The 15,462-nt window shown below is 48.4% G+C and overlaps 1 protein-coding gene across 22 annotated transcripts; it reads right to left on the reverse strand.

Moving 5' to 3' along the window:
* Positions 1-302: 302 nt before the first annotated feature.
* On the reverse strand, positions 303-14,883 carry LOC106385290. 22 transcript variants are annotated; one of them, XR_007318064.1, is made up of 8 exons: positions 14,515-14,773; positions 14,333-14,422; positions 13,958-14,244; positions 13,787-13,874; positions 13,656-13,686; positions 1,644-1,755; positions 1,456-1,544; positions 303-1,385 (listed from the first exon to the last, which is right to left on the reverse strand). XR_007318064.1 is itself a non-coding variant. In XM_048744603.1 (6 exons), the coding sequence occupies exon 6, from the start codon at positions 12,312-12,314 to the stop codon at positions 7,239-7,241; it is 5,076 nt and encodes a 1,691-aa protein (XP_048600560.1). In that variant the 5' UTR covers positions 12,315-13,686; positions 13,782-13,874; positions 13,958-14,107; positions 14,187-14,244; positions 14,333-14,422; positions 14,496-14,883; the 3' UTR covers positions 6,896-7,238. The 22 variants fall into 22 exon arrangements, 9 of the variants coding, with proteins under 9 accessions (XP_048600560.1, XP_048600559.1, XP_048600557.1 ...); XR_007318063.1 differs by having other exon boundaries at positions 13,782-13,874; positions 14,515-14,769; XR_007318061.1 differs by lacking the exon at positions 13,656-13,686 and having other exon boundaries at positions 303-1,043; positions 1,201-1,385; positions 13,782-13,874; positions 14,515-14,758.
* Between the last annotated feature and the right edge of the window lie 579 nt (positions 14,884-15,462).

Here is a 15,462-nt window from a genome sequence, read left to right on the forward strand (position 1 = left end):
TCTTGTTTATATCTCCGACCAAACCAAGAACAGTTTCATATCTGAAGAATGGCGTCCATTTCCAATCTCGCCAATCTTACACCTACCACTTCTGCCGACAGCTCCAGATCTTCTTCTTCCTCCTCCGTCTTACCAAGATCCTTCATCACTCCCCGAAGTCTGAATGCGAAGCTTTCCTCTTCTTCTCATCTCTCCCTTCGTTACAACCAAACATCAACACTCTTCGACATAGTTTGTGCAGCTTCTTTAAAAAAAGTCATATCTCACACAAGCATGTCGCTTGGACTCAAGTCTCTAGAAAATACTAAATCTTAAAATTTCTTAGAGATATAAAAAAGCATTTGGATACAAATTCAAATTCATAGTACTGGGAATGAAAAATCCTTTGAATCTACAAAAACCACAACGGATTAAAAAACCGATGATATACTGACAATGCATGGATTAACTTTTATTCCTTGTATACTACGTTAGGTTTAATCTTATTTTTCTAAATGAGATTTTTGACCAGAACTCTAGGGATCACGAACTGAACTCATGTATGAAGTTGTTTAGATCGTTAAAAGAAGACCCTCCTTCTGCCACAGCGGCTTTAGCCATCTCCGCCAGTTTCTTTATCCGTATCCTCCTCTCCTCCTCCTCTCCCCAAGCCAACACCTCTCTCACAGCCTTCTCTACTTTCTCTCTGCTAATGATCTCATCTCCCATATTCCTCACATGCTTTGTGGCTCCAATGCTCACTCCCGTTCTCAGTACTTGTGTAACCAGTTTCTCGTTATAGAACTGCTCCGCTCCAATAGGCCATGTCACCATCGGTAGCCCTGCAGCCACTCCTTCAAGAAGCAAGTTCCAGCCGCAATGAGTCATGAACCCACCGGTTGCTTGGTGCTCAAGTATCAGCACCTGTGGAGCCCATCCTCTTATTACCATCCCTTTCTCTTTAGTCCTATCTTCAAACCCTTTTGGTAACCATTCTTCTTTGTCGTAGTCACCTGTACTTTTCCTCACAACCCAGATGAAACTTGCGCCAGAAGCTTCTAACCCTGCAGTGATCTCTATCAGTTGCTTGTTCTTGAAGCAAGCAACGCTCCCAAATGAAATGTAAATATATTATTCCAACATAGCGTCAAATCCATAGGTTCAGCATGAACAAAATCTCTGGTGTAACGAAACGTAAAACATGTGCCTTAATATCAGAACCTCAGACTCCTAGATTGCCAAAATCTCTGGTGGTTGACGTTGCTGGTCTTCTTGTTGTTGTACTGGAAAGTTTGGTGAAAGAGACAATTTCGTCGAGAGAGAGGGAAAGAGGGCACGTGTATGACCCTGGTGTGGTTGTGATGTCTATGATTTATGGTGCTTAGGTCAGAACTCATGATCACATCCTGTTATGTCACATACACACAATCAATTCAGTGTTCTAGTAAACTCGGTAGTGAAGAATTGATACACTACCAGAAGCTACGGTGCATGTTCTTTCCAAACAGACAGGGAAAGGGTCGCGACATGGAGTTAGCCAATCATTTTCTCGCCGGCCGCATACTCTGAAACCCACAAATGAACGAAAAAAAATCAGACATAGTTTCTTTGATCATATTAGGTAAAAGGTTTCTTTACAGAGCAATCTTGATAATGCTCATTACAGGAAGGCAGAGGAAAGGATAAGGGATTTTTGGTGGCTGATCCTTGGTCGAGTTCAAGATTTCCTCGAGCCAGTTCCGGTGCCATGAGCGAGCAACCATCAATGGCGTCCATCTAAAACCAATAAAACCAAACGAATGCGGTATTGTACCAAACTTCTTTTATTGGGTTTTTGTTTGTACGAGATTCAGTTGATCGGAATGATGAACTTCAGGATGGGTGATTAAAGACGTTTTTTATTAGAATCCGACAAAGGGTTACAAGATTGATGGGAAATAAGGAGACAAGATGTGAGGTCTAAGCAACAAGATCAGAATGATCGTTTAGAAACCCTAGATCTAGCCGCTTAGTGTGTAGGTTGTCCAAAAGTCCTCTGCTCGTTGCCTCCTCCTCCACTCTTATAGCGCCTCTGTTCGTGATGCCCTAATCGCACTTATCCTATGAGCCCTGTCACCAAAGGCCGAGTATGCGGGCCTTGGTATTATTTCGTCTAAGCCGAGTACGACTGATCATCTTAGCCGATTGGCTTAAAGTACTCTAGGGTCGAGCCGACGTCTTTAGCCGCTAAGCCGACTAAACTCAACCGAAATTGTCGGGCTACGGCCTGTTATTTGATGGACCTTGTGGAGGGATGCAATCCATCTCCTACAATAAGTCCCCCCCCCCCCCCCAGTTCACTTGTGAGCGGCTTGTCGGTCTCAGTGAATTTGTGGGTCAGGTTCGTTCATATAACAGGACGTAATGCCAGCGACAACTCGCTTTGCCAGTGTATGATTTTAGTCGCCTGTTGCATCTAGTCGCTCCGAGCTGCGTCTTTTGATGATGCGTTGTGTTTTACTCGGGGGGTAAACAACTCGCTTTGCCTGTGTATGATTTTAGTCGCCTGTTGGATCTAGTCGCGCCGAGCTGCGTCTTTTCATGATGCATTGTGTTTTACTCGGGGGGTAAAATTCTCCGGTTTTAGAGCCCGGGCGGTCTTTGGATGGTTAGTTCTGTTGAGTCGGTTTAGACCAGAACCGGAGATTAATTTCAGCTCGAATTCCTGATTGAAAACCGGTTTGAGCGAGAAGCCGAACCGTCGCGAGTAAGTTTTTGGGCATTTAGGCGGCCTTCGAAGCCCATTTAGGCCTTTGTAGACCTAATGATGATGCTTCGAAGAATGCGCCTCGTTTTTGCTATAAATAGGCTTCTCCTCTTCACTTTCGTCATTCTTCTCTGCAGACTCAGGTATCCTACTTTCTCTCCCTTCTCTCTACTTTTGTTTTCTCTCTCTAGATAAGTCTCCCGTAGAATACGCTTAGAACTTTATCGGTTTAGTCGTTCCCCCCGAGTAGAAAGATGGCTTCGAAGGGTCGATTGTCGCGTGAAGAGAAGGGGAAAAGCACTGCTGCCCCATCAAGCCCCGCTAGGGACGCGGACGGCGGTCCGCCGGATGAGTTTGACGTAATTCATCGCGATGCCCTGAGAGACACGGAGAATATGAGCCTCTCTCAACGCCTTCTAGTCGCTGATGCTCATAGGCAATTTCGTGAAGAGGCCGAGGAGAACGTTGAGGATGAGGGTAGAGAAACAAGTGGCTCAGAAGCACCTAGTCAAGTCGCGAGATCTCGGAGGCGGACTCAGCGGAGAGGTCAGTTTGATCAGTCAGCTTCTTGTCCATCGCCGAGGAGTGTTCCTTTTGACGAGTTAGACTGCCGCCCCATAGTATATCATCCTGGTGGAATCTTTGAGGAGCTTCCTCCGCTTCCTCGAGAGGTGTTACGCGACCCGCAGGTTCAATCGTGGGGGAACGTATTCAGTTCTTGTTCCTCTAGCGAGACCGTGAAGAGGTTATTAAGGGAGAGCGGCGGCGCCGGTGTCACTTTTCTTATTCCATCTGCCGAGCAGCGCCCGTGGTCGCCTCCGGTCGGATATCAATGTGTATATGAATCCTATTTCCAGGACCAGACCAAGCTCTGGTTCCCAATCCCTCGGCTGATCACGTCGTACGCGTTTCGTCGGGATATTGCTATTTCTCAGTTGCTGAACGGGTCACTGCGTATTGCGGTCATGCTGATGGTCATGGCTGCGGAGATGGATATCTCGATGAGTGTGAGGGTGTTCGAAGAGTTGACTTTCACGAAGGCGGAGCCAAACGGGATCTTTTCGGTAAAGATGCGGGCAAATTACAACGTCTTGACGGGCCATCCTAACAAGACGCAGGATTGGCAGCGAGCTTATTTCTATGTTAAGTCTGACGAGCATGCCTTCGAAGAGCCTCCGGGGGACGACTATCGCGTTTTATGGAATCCGTTACTCGGTAGAGTTTTGACTGTTTTACTCGCGTTATGATTAGGAGTTCTAACACCCTTCTTTCTTTCGCAGTTCGTCACCCTAACACGATCGCCTATCCTGAAAAGTTCTTTGAGAACGCTCAACTTATCGCAGCGCACAGTCATCTTCGTTGGCCGGACCTTAGCCGAGAGTGGATTCGTCGCCAGCAAGCTAGGATCGCTAGAGGTAAGGACGCTGTTTTCGTTTAGAGAAGTTATGAACCGTTGGAGTTCTTATATTGGGTTTTCTTTTCCTTCTGCAGTTGATTGGGAGTCGAGGCTTCCTTGTGTACTAGGCACTCGCAAATCACGTCTCTCGTTATTTACCCGGGAGCAGCAAAAACTTCTCGACAAAGCCAGAGAGATGGAGGGAATCCCGGATTTGAGCGCGCTGCTTAGAGGGAAGCTCCAAATGATTTCGTCTTCTGCTGGTACTTCGGAGGTCAGACCTACTCGCGCAGATGGGGACGCGGACTCGGAGCCTCCAGCCCGTAGCCCTCCGAAGGAAAGGGCTACCAAAAGCAAGAAACAGAGCCCAGAGGAACAGCCTTCTACTCTTGAAAGGAATGTTCCTTTAGAGATGGCCCCGTCTTCCGCTGATGCCTCTGAAGTCGCGGCGAAAAAAAAGAAGAAGAAGAAAGACGGCAAGAAGAGGTCTCGCGAGGAGACTTTTATGGAACCAGCGGGGACCTCAGCGGCTATGGGGAGTGATGATATGGGAAGACTTGACCCGATCGATTCTACTCGGGGGTCATCTGAAGGGTGTCCCAAGAAGAAGACTAGGAGGACAGCCGCGGGGGATGAAGGTCGACGTGATGGGACCCCCGTTCCCGAGGGCCCTTCTAAAAGCGGAGGCGGCTCTCAGGATGGATCTCCATCGAGTAAAAGAGCCCCTTCTTCTGCCGCGAGGGGGAAAGATGGTGAGAGTGGAGGTTCTCTTCCGCAGATGTCGGGAAGAGGATTCCCGGATCGCGTAGAATTCTTGTACGACGAGAGGACTCCGCTGGTGCTGAACCCGCTTCGATGCGCGGAGTTAACCCGTCAGATCCGTGGCGGGACGAAGGAGTTGCCGCCGCTCGATGACTTGTATTTCAAGAAGGAGTATATTGATGCAGCTGTGGCGAGCAAAAGGGTAACCTCGTTTTCCCTTGCTTTTTCTTTCTTGCAAATTTTTTAAGTGTTTATTGCTTTATGCAGAGTGACGGGAGCATGAATTATCTCGTGGAGAAGTACGATAGCACCTTGAAGCAGACGATGACCCAGCTGGGCGCCTCGGAGAAGCTCGCACGAACCAGGTTGGGCGTGATCGAGAGGTTACGTGCCGAAAACAAAAAGGCCGGCGACCAAGCGGTCAAAGAGAAAGAGGTCCTCCGGGTTAAGTTTGAGGAGTTGAAAGAGAAGCTGAAGTCTGACCGTCTTGCGAAGAAGGAAGCTTTACGCGAGAAAGCTCGCTTAGAGCGGTTGGTCGCTTCCCTTGAGGGAGAGAAGGCCGAGCTCGAGGAAGAGAGGGGGGCTGTCGTTGAAACGCTGATCAAGGAGAGGAAACGTCTGAGGAACTCTAGGGTGCAGGAGGTCACCCGCGAGAGGATCAAGGTTCAAACGGCTATGGCGGACAAGTCTACTCGCTGCGTTGATAAGATGAAGGGTTATCTGGATCGCCTTAACGCGCTAGAGAAGGCCAAGAGTCTGTACGGGCAGGCTTCAGGGACGAAAAAGTGCCTTGAGATGATAAGAGATAGCGGGACTGAGATCCCGCAAAGTATGATCGACATCTTTTCGGAACAGGAGAAGGTGCATGAGGCTGAGGTCGCTAAGCTCCGTCTTGAGCCATTCTCCGAGGATGACTTTGCTCTCTCTCCTCTCAACCTCCCTTCTCGATTTGTAAGTGAAGATCTCATGGGGGTACTCGACCCGTACGGATCGAACGTTGGTTTGATTGGCCACGAATCGGCTTCCCAGCTGATCACTTCCCGCGAGGCGACCGAAGATCCAGTCGATGAGCCGATGATAGACATCACTTCCGCTCCGCCGGAGCGTATGGTCGTTCCCGAAGGAACTCCCACCGAGGAGCGTCCTGACGGGAACGATCTCAAGGCGACCGGGGACGCGATTCAAGCAGACACAGGGAATGTAGCCGCCGAAGATCCGGTCCTGGTTTCTTCGTCCGAGGAGCGAGAAGAGGACGAGGTGGGTGAGGAAGAGAACAGGTCGTCGCCGGCACTTATCAAAGAGACGGTCCGGGATTTGTCAGCTTCAGACCCTCCTGCTCAGGTTGAAGACCTTGACGCTCAAGCCGTTGAAGAAGAAACGGCTGAACCGCTTGCCCCGAGCAGGGACGACCAAGACATTGTCGTTTGATCTCGTTGTATGTAATAATAGGATGTTTTCTTCTGTGGTCTTGACAGACCTTGTTGTTGTGTTTTTAGACTCTCTTTTTTCTTCGTGCTTTCGGCCTATCTGTAGTGTTTGGAAACATCAGATTTTTATCATTAACCTTTTGCAAATGGACAAGTGATGAACCGGTAATTGGTTTTACTCGGCTGTTATCATGTTTCGATTTGGAGTTAAATCCAAGGCATCTACTCGGTCGAGTAGAAGTGACCACGGGGGCGCATCTACTCATAACAAGTTGTCCAATTTTGCTAACAAAGAGTTGAGTATAAGAGTGGAAGGTTCTTCTGTCCGTTTCCTCAGTGACAATTAAGTAACCGGGTAGCTAAGCCGTTACATTTTAGTCGAGAAAAGGCAAGGATTCACTCTGTTTAGTCGGTTCAATGCTTAGGCATAGGTGAATCGCGACTGTTTAAGGTCCTGGAGCCAAGTGTCTGATCAGGACATAGCTTGTAAGCAAAGGAGTGTGAGCGTCCGCGTATCCTCTGCTGGAGGTACGAGAGCCATTCGATATGAAAGCCATTATCTATTCGATTGAGATCTAGGTAAGGTTTTGACTTTGGTTTTGTTACAGCTGAACCTGTTTAAGGCTGCCTACGTACCTCGGTTGAGGATCAAGCCATTCGTAGTTCGTTTTTCCCGAGTAAAAGTGGCCGTGAGTGGCGCATTTACTCGGTCGAGTAGAAGTGACCATAGGGTGCATCTACTCGGTTTTTTTTTTGTTACAGCTGAACCTGTTTAAGGCTGCCTACGTACCTCGGTTGAGGATCAAGCCATTCGTAGTTCGTTTTTCCCGAGTAAAAGTGGCCGTGAGTGGCGCATTTACTCGGTCGAGTAGAAGTGACCATAGGGTGCATCTACTCGGTTTTTTTTTTTTTTTTTTAAGACATACTCCTACGGGTAGAAGCGTCGTAGGTGCATTGAGTTCCATGAACGTGGGACTTCTTCGCCGCGCGACGTTTGGAGTCTGTATACGCCAGGTTTGACGACTTTAATGATTTTGTAAGGTCCTTCCCACCTGGCGCCGAGTTTGCCGGCGTTTAACTCCTTAGTGTTTTCGAACACATTGCGCATGACGAGGTCGCCGAGTTCCAGAGGTCGGGCTCGAACCTTTTTGTTATAGTAGCTTTCGATCTGGTGTTGGTAATTCTGGATGCGCAGCAGAGCCTGGTCTCGTCGTTCCTCTATCTCATCGAGGGCATCGAGTAGCATCTCCTTGTTGAGCTCGACGTATTGAGGCATCTTGGAACGTCGAAGGCTTGAAACGTTAACTTCAGCAGGAGCCATTGCTTCGACTCCGTAGGCGAGGGAGAAAGGTGTCGCTTTAGTCGATCCTCGCGGGGTTGTGCGGTGGCTCCATAGGACTCCGTCGAGTTCGTCGGCCCAGTGACCCTTTTTCAGGTCCAGACGCTTCTTAATGCCATCGATGATGAGTTTGTTTGAGGATTCTGCCTGTCCGTTACCTTGCGGGTAGCGAGGGGTGGAGGGGCTTAATCGAATGTTCCACTTGCTACAGAACTCCTTGAAATTACCTGACATGAACTGCGATCCGTTGTCGGTGACAATTTCATAAGGTAGACCATGGCGGCAAATAATGTTTTTCCAGACGAAACCGCGGACTTCTTTGTCTGTGACTTGAGCGTATGCTTCAGCTTCGATCCATTTAGTGAAGTAGTCGGTGAGGACCAGGATGAAGCGTCTTTGGCGGGAACAAGGAAGCGGTCCTATGATATCCATCGCCCATCGCATGAACGGGTAAGGGGCGGTGGTTGTGCGCAACATCTCGGTTGGGCAATGGATGCTGGGGGCGTGTCGTTGGCACTTGTCGCAGCTTCTCGCGTATGACTCGCAATCAGCGTTCATTGTCGGCCAAAAGAACCCTAAGCTCCTTACTTTGATTGCTAACGCGCGTCCGCCCGAATGATTTCCGCCAGCGCCTTCATGCGTCTCTGCCATAACCCTTGCTGTCTCATCGCCATGGATGCATTTGAGGAGGACTTTACTCGCCGTCCATCTGTGCAGTTCATCGTCGAGAACGACGTAATGGGCGCTGCGGGTTTTTAGCCGGCGGGCTGCCCATTTTTCTGCTGGGAGTTCCCCCTTCGAGAGGTAGTCGATGAACTCAGTTCTCCAATCTGGGCCAAATCCGTCGTCGTCTGGAGCAATGGGCTCGACAACCTGGGCGATGAGGGTTTTGTCGGTCAGAATATCGATGCTTGGTTTCTCGATACGATGTATCGGGATTGTTCGTTTAACTTGGTCATGAAGCTTGCTACCAAGGGCTGCGAGGGCGTCGGCGCAGATGTTTTCGCCTCTGGGAACTTTGATGAGTTCGAAGGACTCAAACTCTGCTGCTAGGCTTTGCACTATTTTGAGATAGGCGTCCATTCGATCGTTGCGGGCATCGTAGTCGCCACTGAACTGATTGGCGACTAACTGGGAGTCGCAATAGGCGCTTAGTCGTTTAGCTTTTACGGCTTTTGCTAAGCGGAGTCCGGCGATCAAAGATTCGTATTCTGCCTCGTTGTTTGAAGCGGGAAAGCCAAAGCTAAAAGACTGTCTGATTAGCTCTCCGGTCGGAGACTGTAATTGGACTCCGGCGCCTGCTCCTTTGTTGGTCGACGATCCATCGACGTGCAGCGTCCAGTTCAAACTTGGGAGTGCGAGATCTTGTTCCAACTCTGGGGCCAGTTCGACCAAGAAGTCCGCAAGAACCTGTGACTTTGCTGCAGTGCGGTTCTTGTAGATGATATCGAGCTCGCCAAGTTCAATGGCCCACTTTGTGAGTCTTCCAGACCTGTTGGTGTTTTGGAGTATCGTTCGGAGAGGCTGATCAGTCAACACTTCTACCGAATGCGATTGGAAATAGGGTCGAAGCTTTCTCGCTGCTTCGACGACTGCTAAGGCCATCTTCTCCAGAGTCGGGTATCGCGTTTCTGGCCCGGTCATGCGCCGGCTCGTATAGAAGATGGGCTTTTGCTCGCCGCGGTCTTCCTTTATCAGGACGCTGCTGACGGCAGCTTGTGATACTGCGACATAGAGAGACAGGACGTCACCGACGTCCGGCTTAGCGAGTACAGGAGGTGTTGTCAGGTATTGCTTGAGTTGAGTAAATGCCTCCTCGCACTTCTCGTCCCAAATGAACTTCTTGTTTCCTCTCAGGAGATCGTAGAAAGGCAAGCACTTGTCAGTGGATCTGGCAATGAACCGGTTTAGAGCGGCTATTCTCCCCGTGAGTCGTTGTACTTCTCTACTGTTTTTTGGACTCGGGAGGTTCAGGACCGCGGATATCTGTTTCGGGTTCGCCTCAATTCCTCGCTGCGTGACAATGTAGCCGAGGAACTCGCCAGAGGAGACTCCGAACGTGCACTTTGCCGGGTTCAGCTTCATGCCGTACTTGTTGAGAGTTTCGAAGCATTCTTGCAGGTGACTGAGGTGATCAGTGGCGTGGAGAGACTTAACCAGCATGTCGTCGATGTATACTTCCATGGTGATACCCAATTTATCTGCGAACATCTTGTTTACGAGCCGTTGGTAGGTTGCTCCAGCGTTCTTTAAGCCGAACGGCATGACCTTATAGCAGTAGGTTCCCCTATCTGTGATGAAGGCTGTCTTCTCGCGATCGTCCGGGTGCATCATTATTTGGTTGTATCCAGAGAAAGCGTCCATAAAGGTTAGCATCTCGTTTCCAGCCGTAGACTCGACTAAACGGTCGATGTTGGGAAGAGGGTAGCTGTCCTTTGGGCAGGCTTTATTTAAGTCGGTAAAGTCGACGCAGACGCGCCACTTGCCATTTTTCTTTTTGACGACTACTGGGTTCGCCAACCATTCGGGGTAGCGGACTTCGGCAATCGAACCTGCACCGAGTAACCGGTCGACTTCTTCATTTACAGCCTTAGACCTATCGGGACCGAGTTTGCGTCTCTTCTGGCGGATGGGCTTGAAAGTTGGATCGACATTTAGTTCATGAGTCGTTATAGTCGGATCAATGCCTTTCATGTCTGCCATAGACCAAGCGAACGTGGAAATGTTCTTTCTGAGAAAATCCAGAATTGACTGCTGCATTTCCTCAGAAAGGTACGCGCCAACCCTCACAATTCGACTCTGGTCGACGTCGTCAATAGGTAACTCTAGGACTTCGCTTTCTTGAGAGCAGACTTTTGAGGTTGGAGTAGATACTGAGTTTACGGATAATGACGACCGCTGAAGTTTGACTGTGGCGACTAGGAGATCTCTGGCGGCTCTCTGGTCCCCGCGCAACGTTTTAATCTTCCCGTCCGTGCCAGGGAACTTGACGCACTGGTGGTAAGTGGAAGGAATGGCTTGCATTGAGTGTAACCAAGGGGTACCGAGTATAGCGTGATACGGAGCTTTCGTGCTTACGACGGCAAACTTGACTGTTCGAGTAACGCCGCATGCACGCACCGGGAGGCGGATCGTTCCCAAGATAGTTTCTGAAGACCCGTTGAATCCGGTTAACGTTCTGGAGGACGCTTTTATGTCATCGAGGTCGACTCCCATCTTCTGCAGGGTTTCTCGGAAGATGAGATCGACGGAACTTCCGGTGTCGATAAGGATTTTGGTGACATCGTACTCTCCAATTCCAAGGACGACGAGGAGTGGATCATTATGGGGCGTGTGGACACCCACAGCGTCATCTGGTGAGAAGGTTATCGGAGGATGACTTGTCGGTTTAGTCGGCCATTTCTGGGACGTCGCGACTTGTCGACGATAATCTTTCACGGAACGGACTGAGTCCCCGTTAGGGGGGGAGCCTCCCATGATAACGTTCAAAGACTGCCCCGCTTGTACTCGCTTAGAGTCCAGTAGGGCGCGGAGGTCTTTGGATATGCTGGTCTCGGGTGGTGAAGATTGAGACTGACCTTTAACTCGCTCCAACTGTCGTCGTAAGTCTGTTGGTTTTGAACGGTTGAGCTTTACGCGAAGATCGCATGCGCCGGAATTGAGTTTATCTCGGAGATCGCTAACTGGTCTTTCGTTGTCGTTAGCGTCGCTTGCCGAGATGCGTCGAGACTTCCGTGCATCCAGCATTGTTCGGAGATCTCTGTGCTTGGAAGTGCTTTCGTTTTCTGATTCGAACTTCCGTTTAAGGACGTCTCTCAGATCTCCGAATACAAGAGCATCGTCGTTCTCTTCATCGGACGACAAGGATTGCTGAGAGAGTATCACCTCGATGCGTCTGCGGTTAGCCGGGTGCTCTTCGTCGGCTGAGGAATCTCCCTCGCCGTTATCCTTCGGGGCTTGTTCCTCGTCATCTCGTCGCGAAGCATCGTTTTGCTGTCCTTTTCCTGTGGCTTTGCGTTGGGCTCTTCTTTCCTTATTCTTGCTCCAGCTTTTACCGTTCTTTGGTTTAGTTTTCAAGGGCTCGAACTTAAACCCGCCGCTCGCGAGAGAAGAGAGATAATGTGCGTAGAGAGATTTGCATTCCGTTGTATCGTGTCCCTTGACGTCGTGATATTTGCAGTGCTTGGTGAGATCGATGGTCCTGGAAGGCCCCGCTGCTGATCCGGCTCCCGCCGTAGGTTGGGTGGTGCAAACAGTGTCGACTTGTTTGTCGGATGTTTCGAGTTCTCTTACCCACTTGTTCCACCCCTCTCCGCGAACCACGAGAGTAGAGATCGGTTCGTTATTCTCGTTGACGACATACATGTATCCGTCTTTGCGGCCGTTTTTGTCGTTTGGAGCGTGCTGGCGCGGCTCTTGTCGCGTGTTGGCGTTTTTAGCCGCTGGCGCTTTGGGTGCGTTCATCTTGCTGAGAATGGCGTTGGTATCTTCTTCCATTCGGATGAAGTTGTCGGATCGCGCGATAGCGTCCTGAAGCGACGTAGTTGGATTTTGGTATAAATCCTCCCGGAATTTAGAACGAACCCACAAAGTGTTTCGCAAGGCGTCAATGGCAATACCGTCTGGAATGTCAATCCTGGAGACTACGGCTTTGAACTTCTCCATGTAGTCGCGAAGACTCTGGCTAACCACAAGCTAGAGGCAGTGGCGCTGCGCTTGGTGAACATAATGTAAGTCTTGAGAAAAGCTGCTGATAAGTCGCGGAAACATCCGATCGAGTTCTCCTCCAACTGGGAGAACCAAGTCAGGGCTTGCTCGTGAAGAGTCTCAACGAACATCTGGCAGTAACCTGCGTCCCTTTCGTCGTTAGGGAGTCGAGCTCGCGCCATCGCGATGTTAAAAGCTGTCATATGTTCCACCGGGTCTCCGCCGGGCTTATACTCGGGTAGGCGCAGCTTCTCTATCTTCCTGAGTTGCACGCTAGTCAGCGCGCGAATAAAAGGAGTACGTGAGGTTGCGGCGAGTACACTCTCTATTTGGGGAGCTGCGCTGGTTACTTGGTGGATCTTTTCGCCCATTTGTTGAAGGCTGAGTTTGAGCTCAGCGAGCTCGCGTATTGTAGTGAGATATGGACCTGCTGGGAGAGCATCTGCGAGAAGGGCTTCGTTGGGCTCCGAGTCGTCGGAGACATGATCGGCTCCGGTGGCCGTAGGGTTTGTGTTGAAGAGGCGGCGTCGTATCTGTTGGGAACGGCTCGTCTGTCCGTCAGGAGCTGTGAGCGCCGCGACCAACGCAGCGAGTTGGTCGTTGGTTGTCTTTTGGACTTCGTCTTGGCGAGCGAGTCGAGACATGACGGAGCTCATGAAATCTGAGGTAATGGGTGGCGCGGCTGCAGGAGTAGGCGTCGGTTCCTCGCCCGGAGCGCCGAAGGCGGCGTCGTCTTGAGCCATGTAGATCTAGAACGTTACTTTAGTCGCCCCACGGTGGGCGCCAATTGTTTGTACGAGATTCAGTTGATCGGAATGATGAACTTCAGGATGGGTGACTAAAGACGTTTTTTATTAGAATCCGACAAAGGGTTACAAGATTGATGGGAAATAAGGAGACAAGATGTGAGGTCTAAGCAACAAGATCAGAATGATCGTTTAGAAACCCTAGATCTAGCCGCTTAGTGTGTAGGTTGTCCAAAAGTCCTCTGCTCGTTGCCTCCTCCTCCACTCTTATAGCGCCTCTGTTCGTGATGCCCTAATCGCACTTATCCTATGGGCCCTGTCACCAAAGGCCGAGTATGCGGGCCTTGGTATTATTTCGTCTAAGCCGAGTACGACTGATCATCTTAGCCGATTGGCTTAAAGTACTCTAGGGTCGAGCCGACGTCTTTAGCCGCTAAGCCGACTAAACTCAACCGAAATTGTCGGGCTACGGCCTGTTATTTGATGGGCCTTGTGGAGGGATGCAATCCATCTCCTACAGTTTTGCAAGCAAAGAAACAGAGAGAAAATCTACCTGTTGAAGTTTACGGCACACAAAGAGGAACCTAGCATATCAAAGGCCGATAAAAACAAATTTTAAATGAATTCATATCTGAGTTTTAAACAATGCTCTGTTTCCTGAGCTGATGTTATCATGTACCTTACCCAGCGTTGCTCCAACCGAACCGTAGTTCCGCCTGAAGTCACACATACGATCTTTCTCTCTCCTTAAATTTGTAAGATCTTCAAAATCCTTTTCATTACATGGAGAAGAACAGTGTAAAACGGATAAAGCAAGCAACTATTAACTAAAAAAACATGATAGGCACAACTTACTTTTATTCCATGGAACCAGAAAAATTGAAGAAGCAAAAGTAACATGAAAAGGAATCTCCCCTTGGATATTTAGATGCTCTCATGATAATCCAATTAGTCAAAAACTTATATTCAAAACATCGTAAACTCACGGTGCAATATGTATTGAACCTGCATATCAGTAGATACTCATGTATCAATAAAATATGTCAGGGAGGAACTGATTACCTAGAAGTTAGACAGTCTAAACCTATAAGCATTCCCTGATATAATGAAGTACTCCTCCTAAGGATGGTGATGAATTGTGCCTGGAATCAGCAAACGCAGGAAAGAACATCAATATTTTCCCGCAAACAATGGAAGATGCATACTGATCAAAATCAAGGAAAGACTCACCTTTGTAACCACAAACTCGTGAATTTTGTTGTCGATCGCGCCTTGTGTGTAGGCACAGCCGTACAATCAACGATCCTTTATCTGTTTTTTCTGTTAAAAATTAATTTGAGGATTAGAAAAAAACGAACTTTGTGTTTTGATTTGAGGATGATATTTTCCCGACCAAGAGCATCAGACGTTACCGGTGACTCGCAACTTATGACAACATATGACGAATATGGTTTACAAAGGAGGAGAAAGAGAGGGATGCGAAAGGATTTTATAATGAAGGTATTGAAGAGCACAATTGATTGATGCAGATAAGTTTAGTAACTGAGATTGGATGGAGGAAATCGGAGAAGACGAAGTGGAATCATAGCGTGTTTTTTTTTTTTTTTTGATGTTTCTAGGGCAGAGATGGAGAATAAGAAAAATAGTCTGGGCCTTTTAAATTAATGCAGAGCCCAAACACAGTTTCATTTTTTTTCTGTAAAATAGTGTCGGACGTAGAGCATTTCTGTTTTCCTATTGGTTGATTATTATTGAGGACGTGGACAACATGAAATGAGCTCTTATTCAACTTTTAGTATTGTATTGATTTGAACTGGAAACAGTTGCGACTTGTGAGTAACTTTTGGCCACTACGTATGTGTGCGCGTGATCTTCTTGATCCTTGAAAAAATCTTTTTATTTAATTGTATCAGAGAATAACTACAATAGTTTGACTTTAGACTCACAATTACTTTTGGAATTTCCAGTTTTATTTTATGTTTATATTAATACTACCAGTTTATCATATTTACATCATTGTAGTTGTCACTGAAATTTGATGTATTTTTTGTAAAACTGGTGAGAAAAGGAGTCTTTTGTGAAGAAGATAACTTTCTTATTAATGGTTTTCAACTTCCCTTCAACGGATTACATGAAGAGATGATATATAGAGAATGATGCATTCAAGTAAGACAAAGCATGAGACAGCTCAACATATGACAGCACACAATCCTAAGGTCTCAAAACGGTTTGATAGCTGTATCTCCTTAGCTGTATGAGCCGTACGAAGACCACCTTTAGGTGTCACAAGCTTTGTGCCTCTGTTACCGTTGGCAGATGACTGGGACTTTGAAGACAGAACCGGTTCTGTGGGCTTTGGG

This window comes from Brassica napus, chromosome C1, assembly GCF_020379485.1.
Source record: "Brassica napus cultivar Da-Ae chromosome C1, Da-Ae, whole genome shotgun sequence".
In the NCBI taxonomy this organism is placed as follows: domain Eukaryota; kingdom Viridiplantae; phylum Streptophyta; class Magnoliopsida; order Brassicales; family Brassicaceae; genus Brassica; species Brassica napus.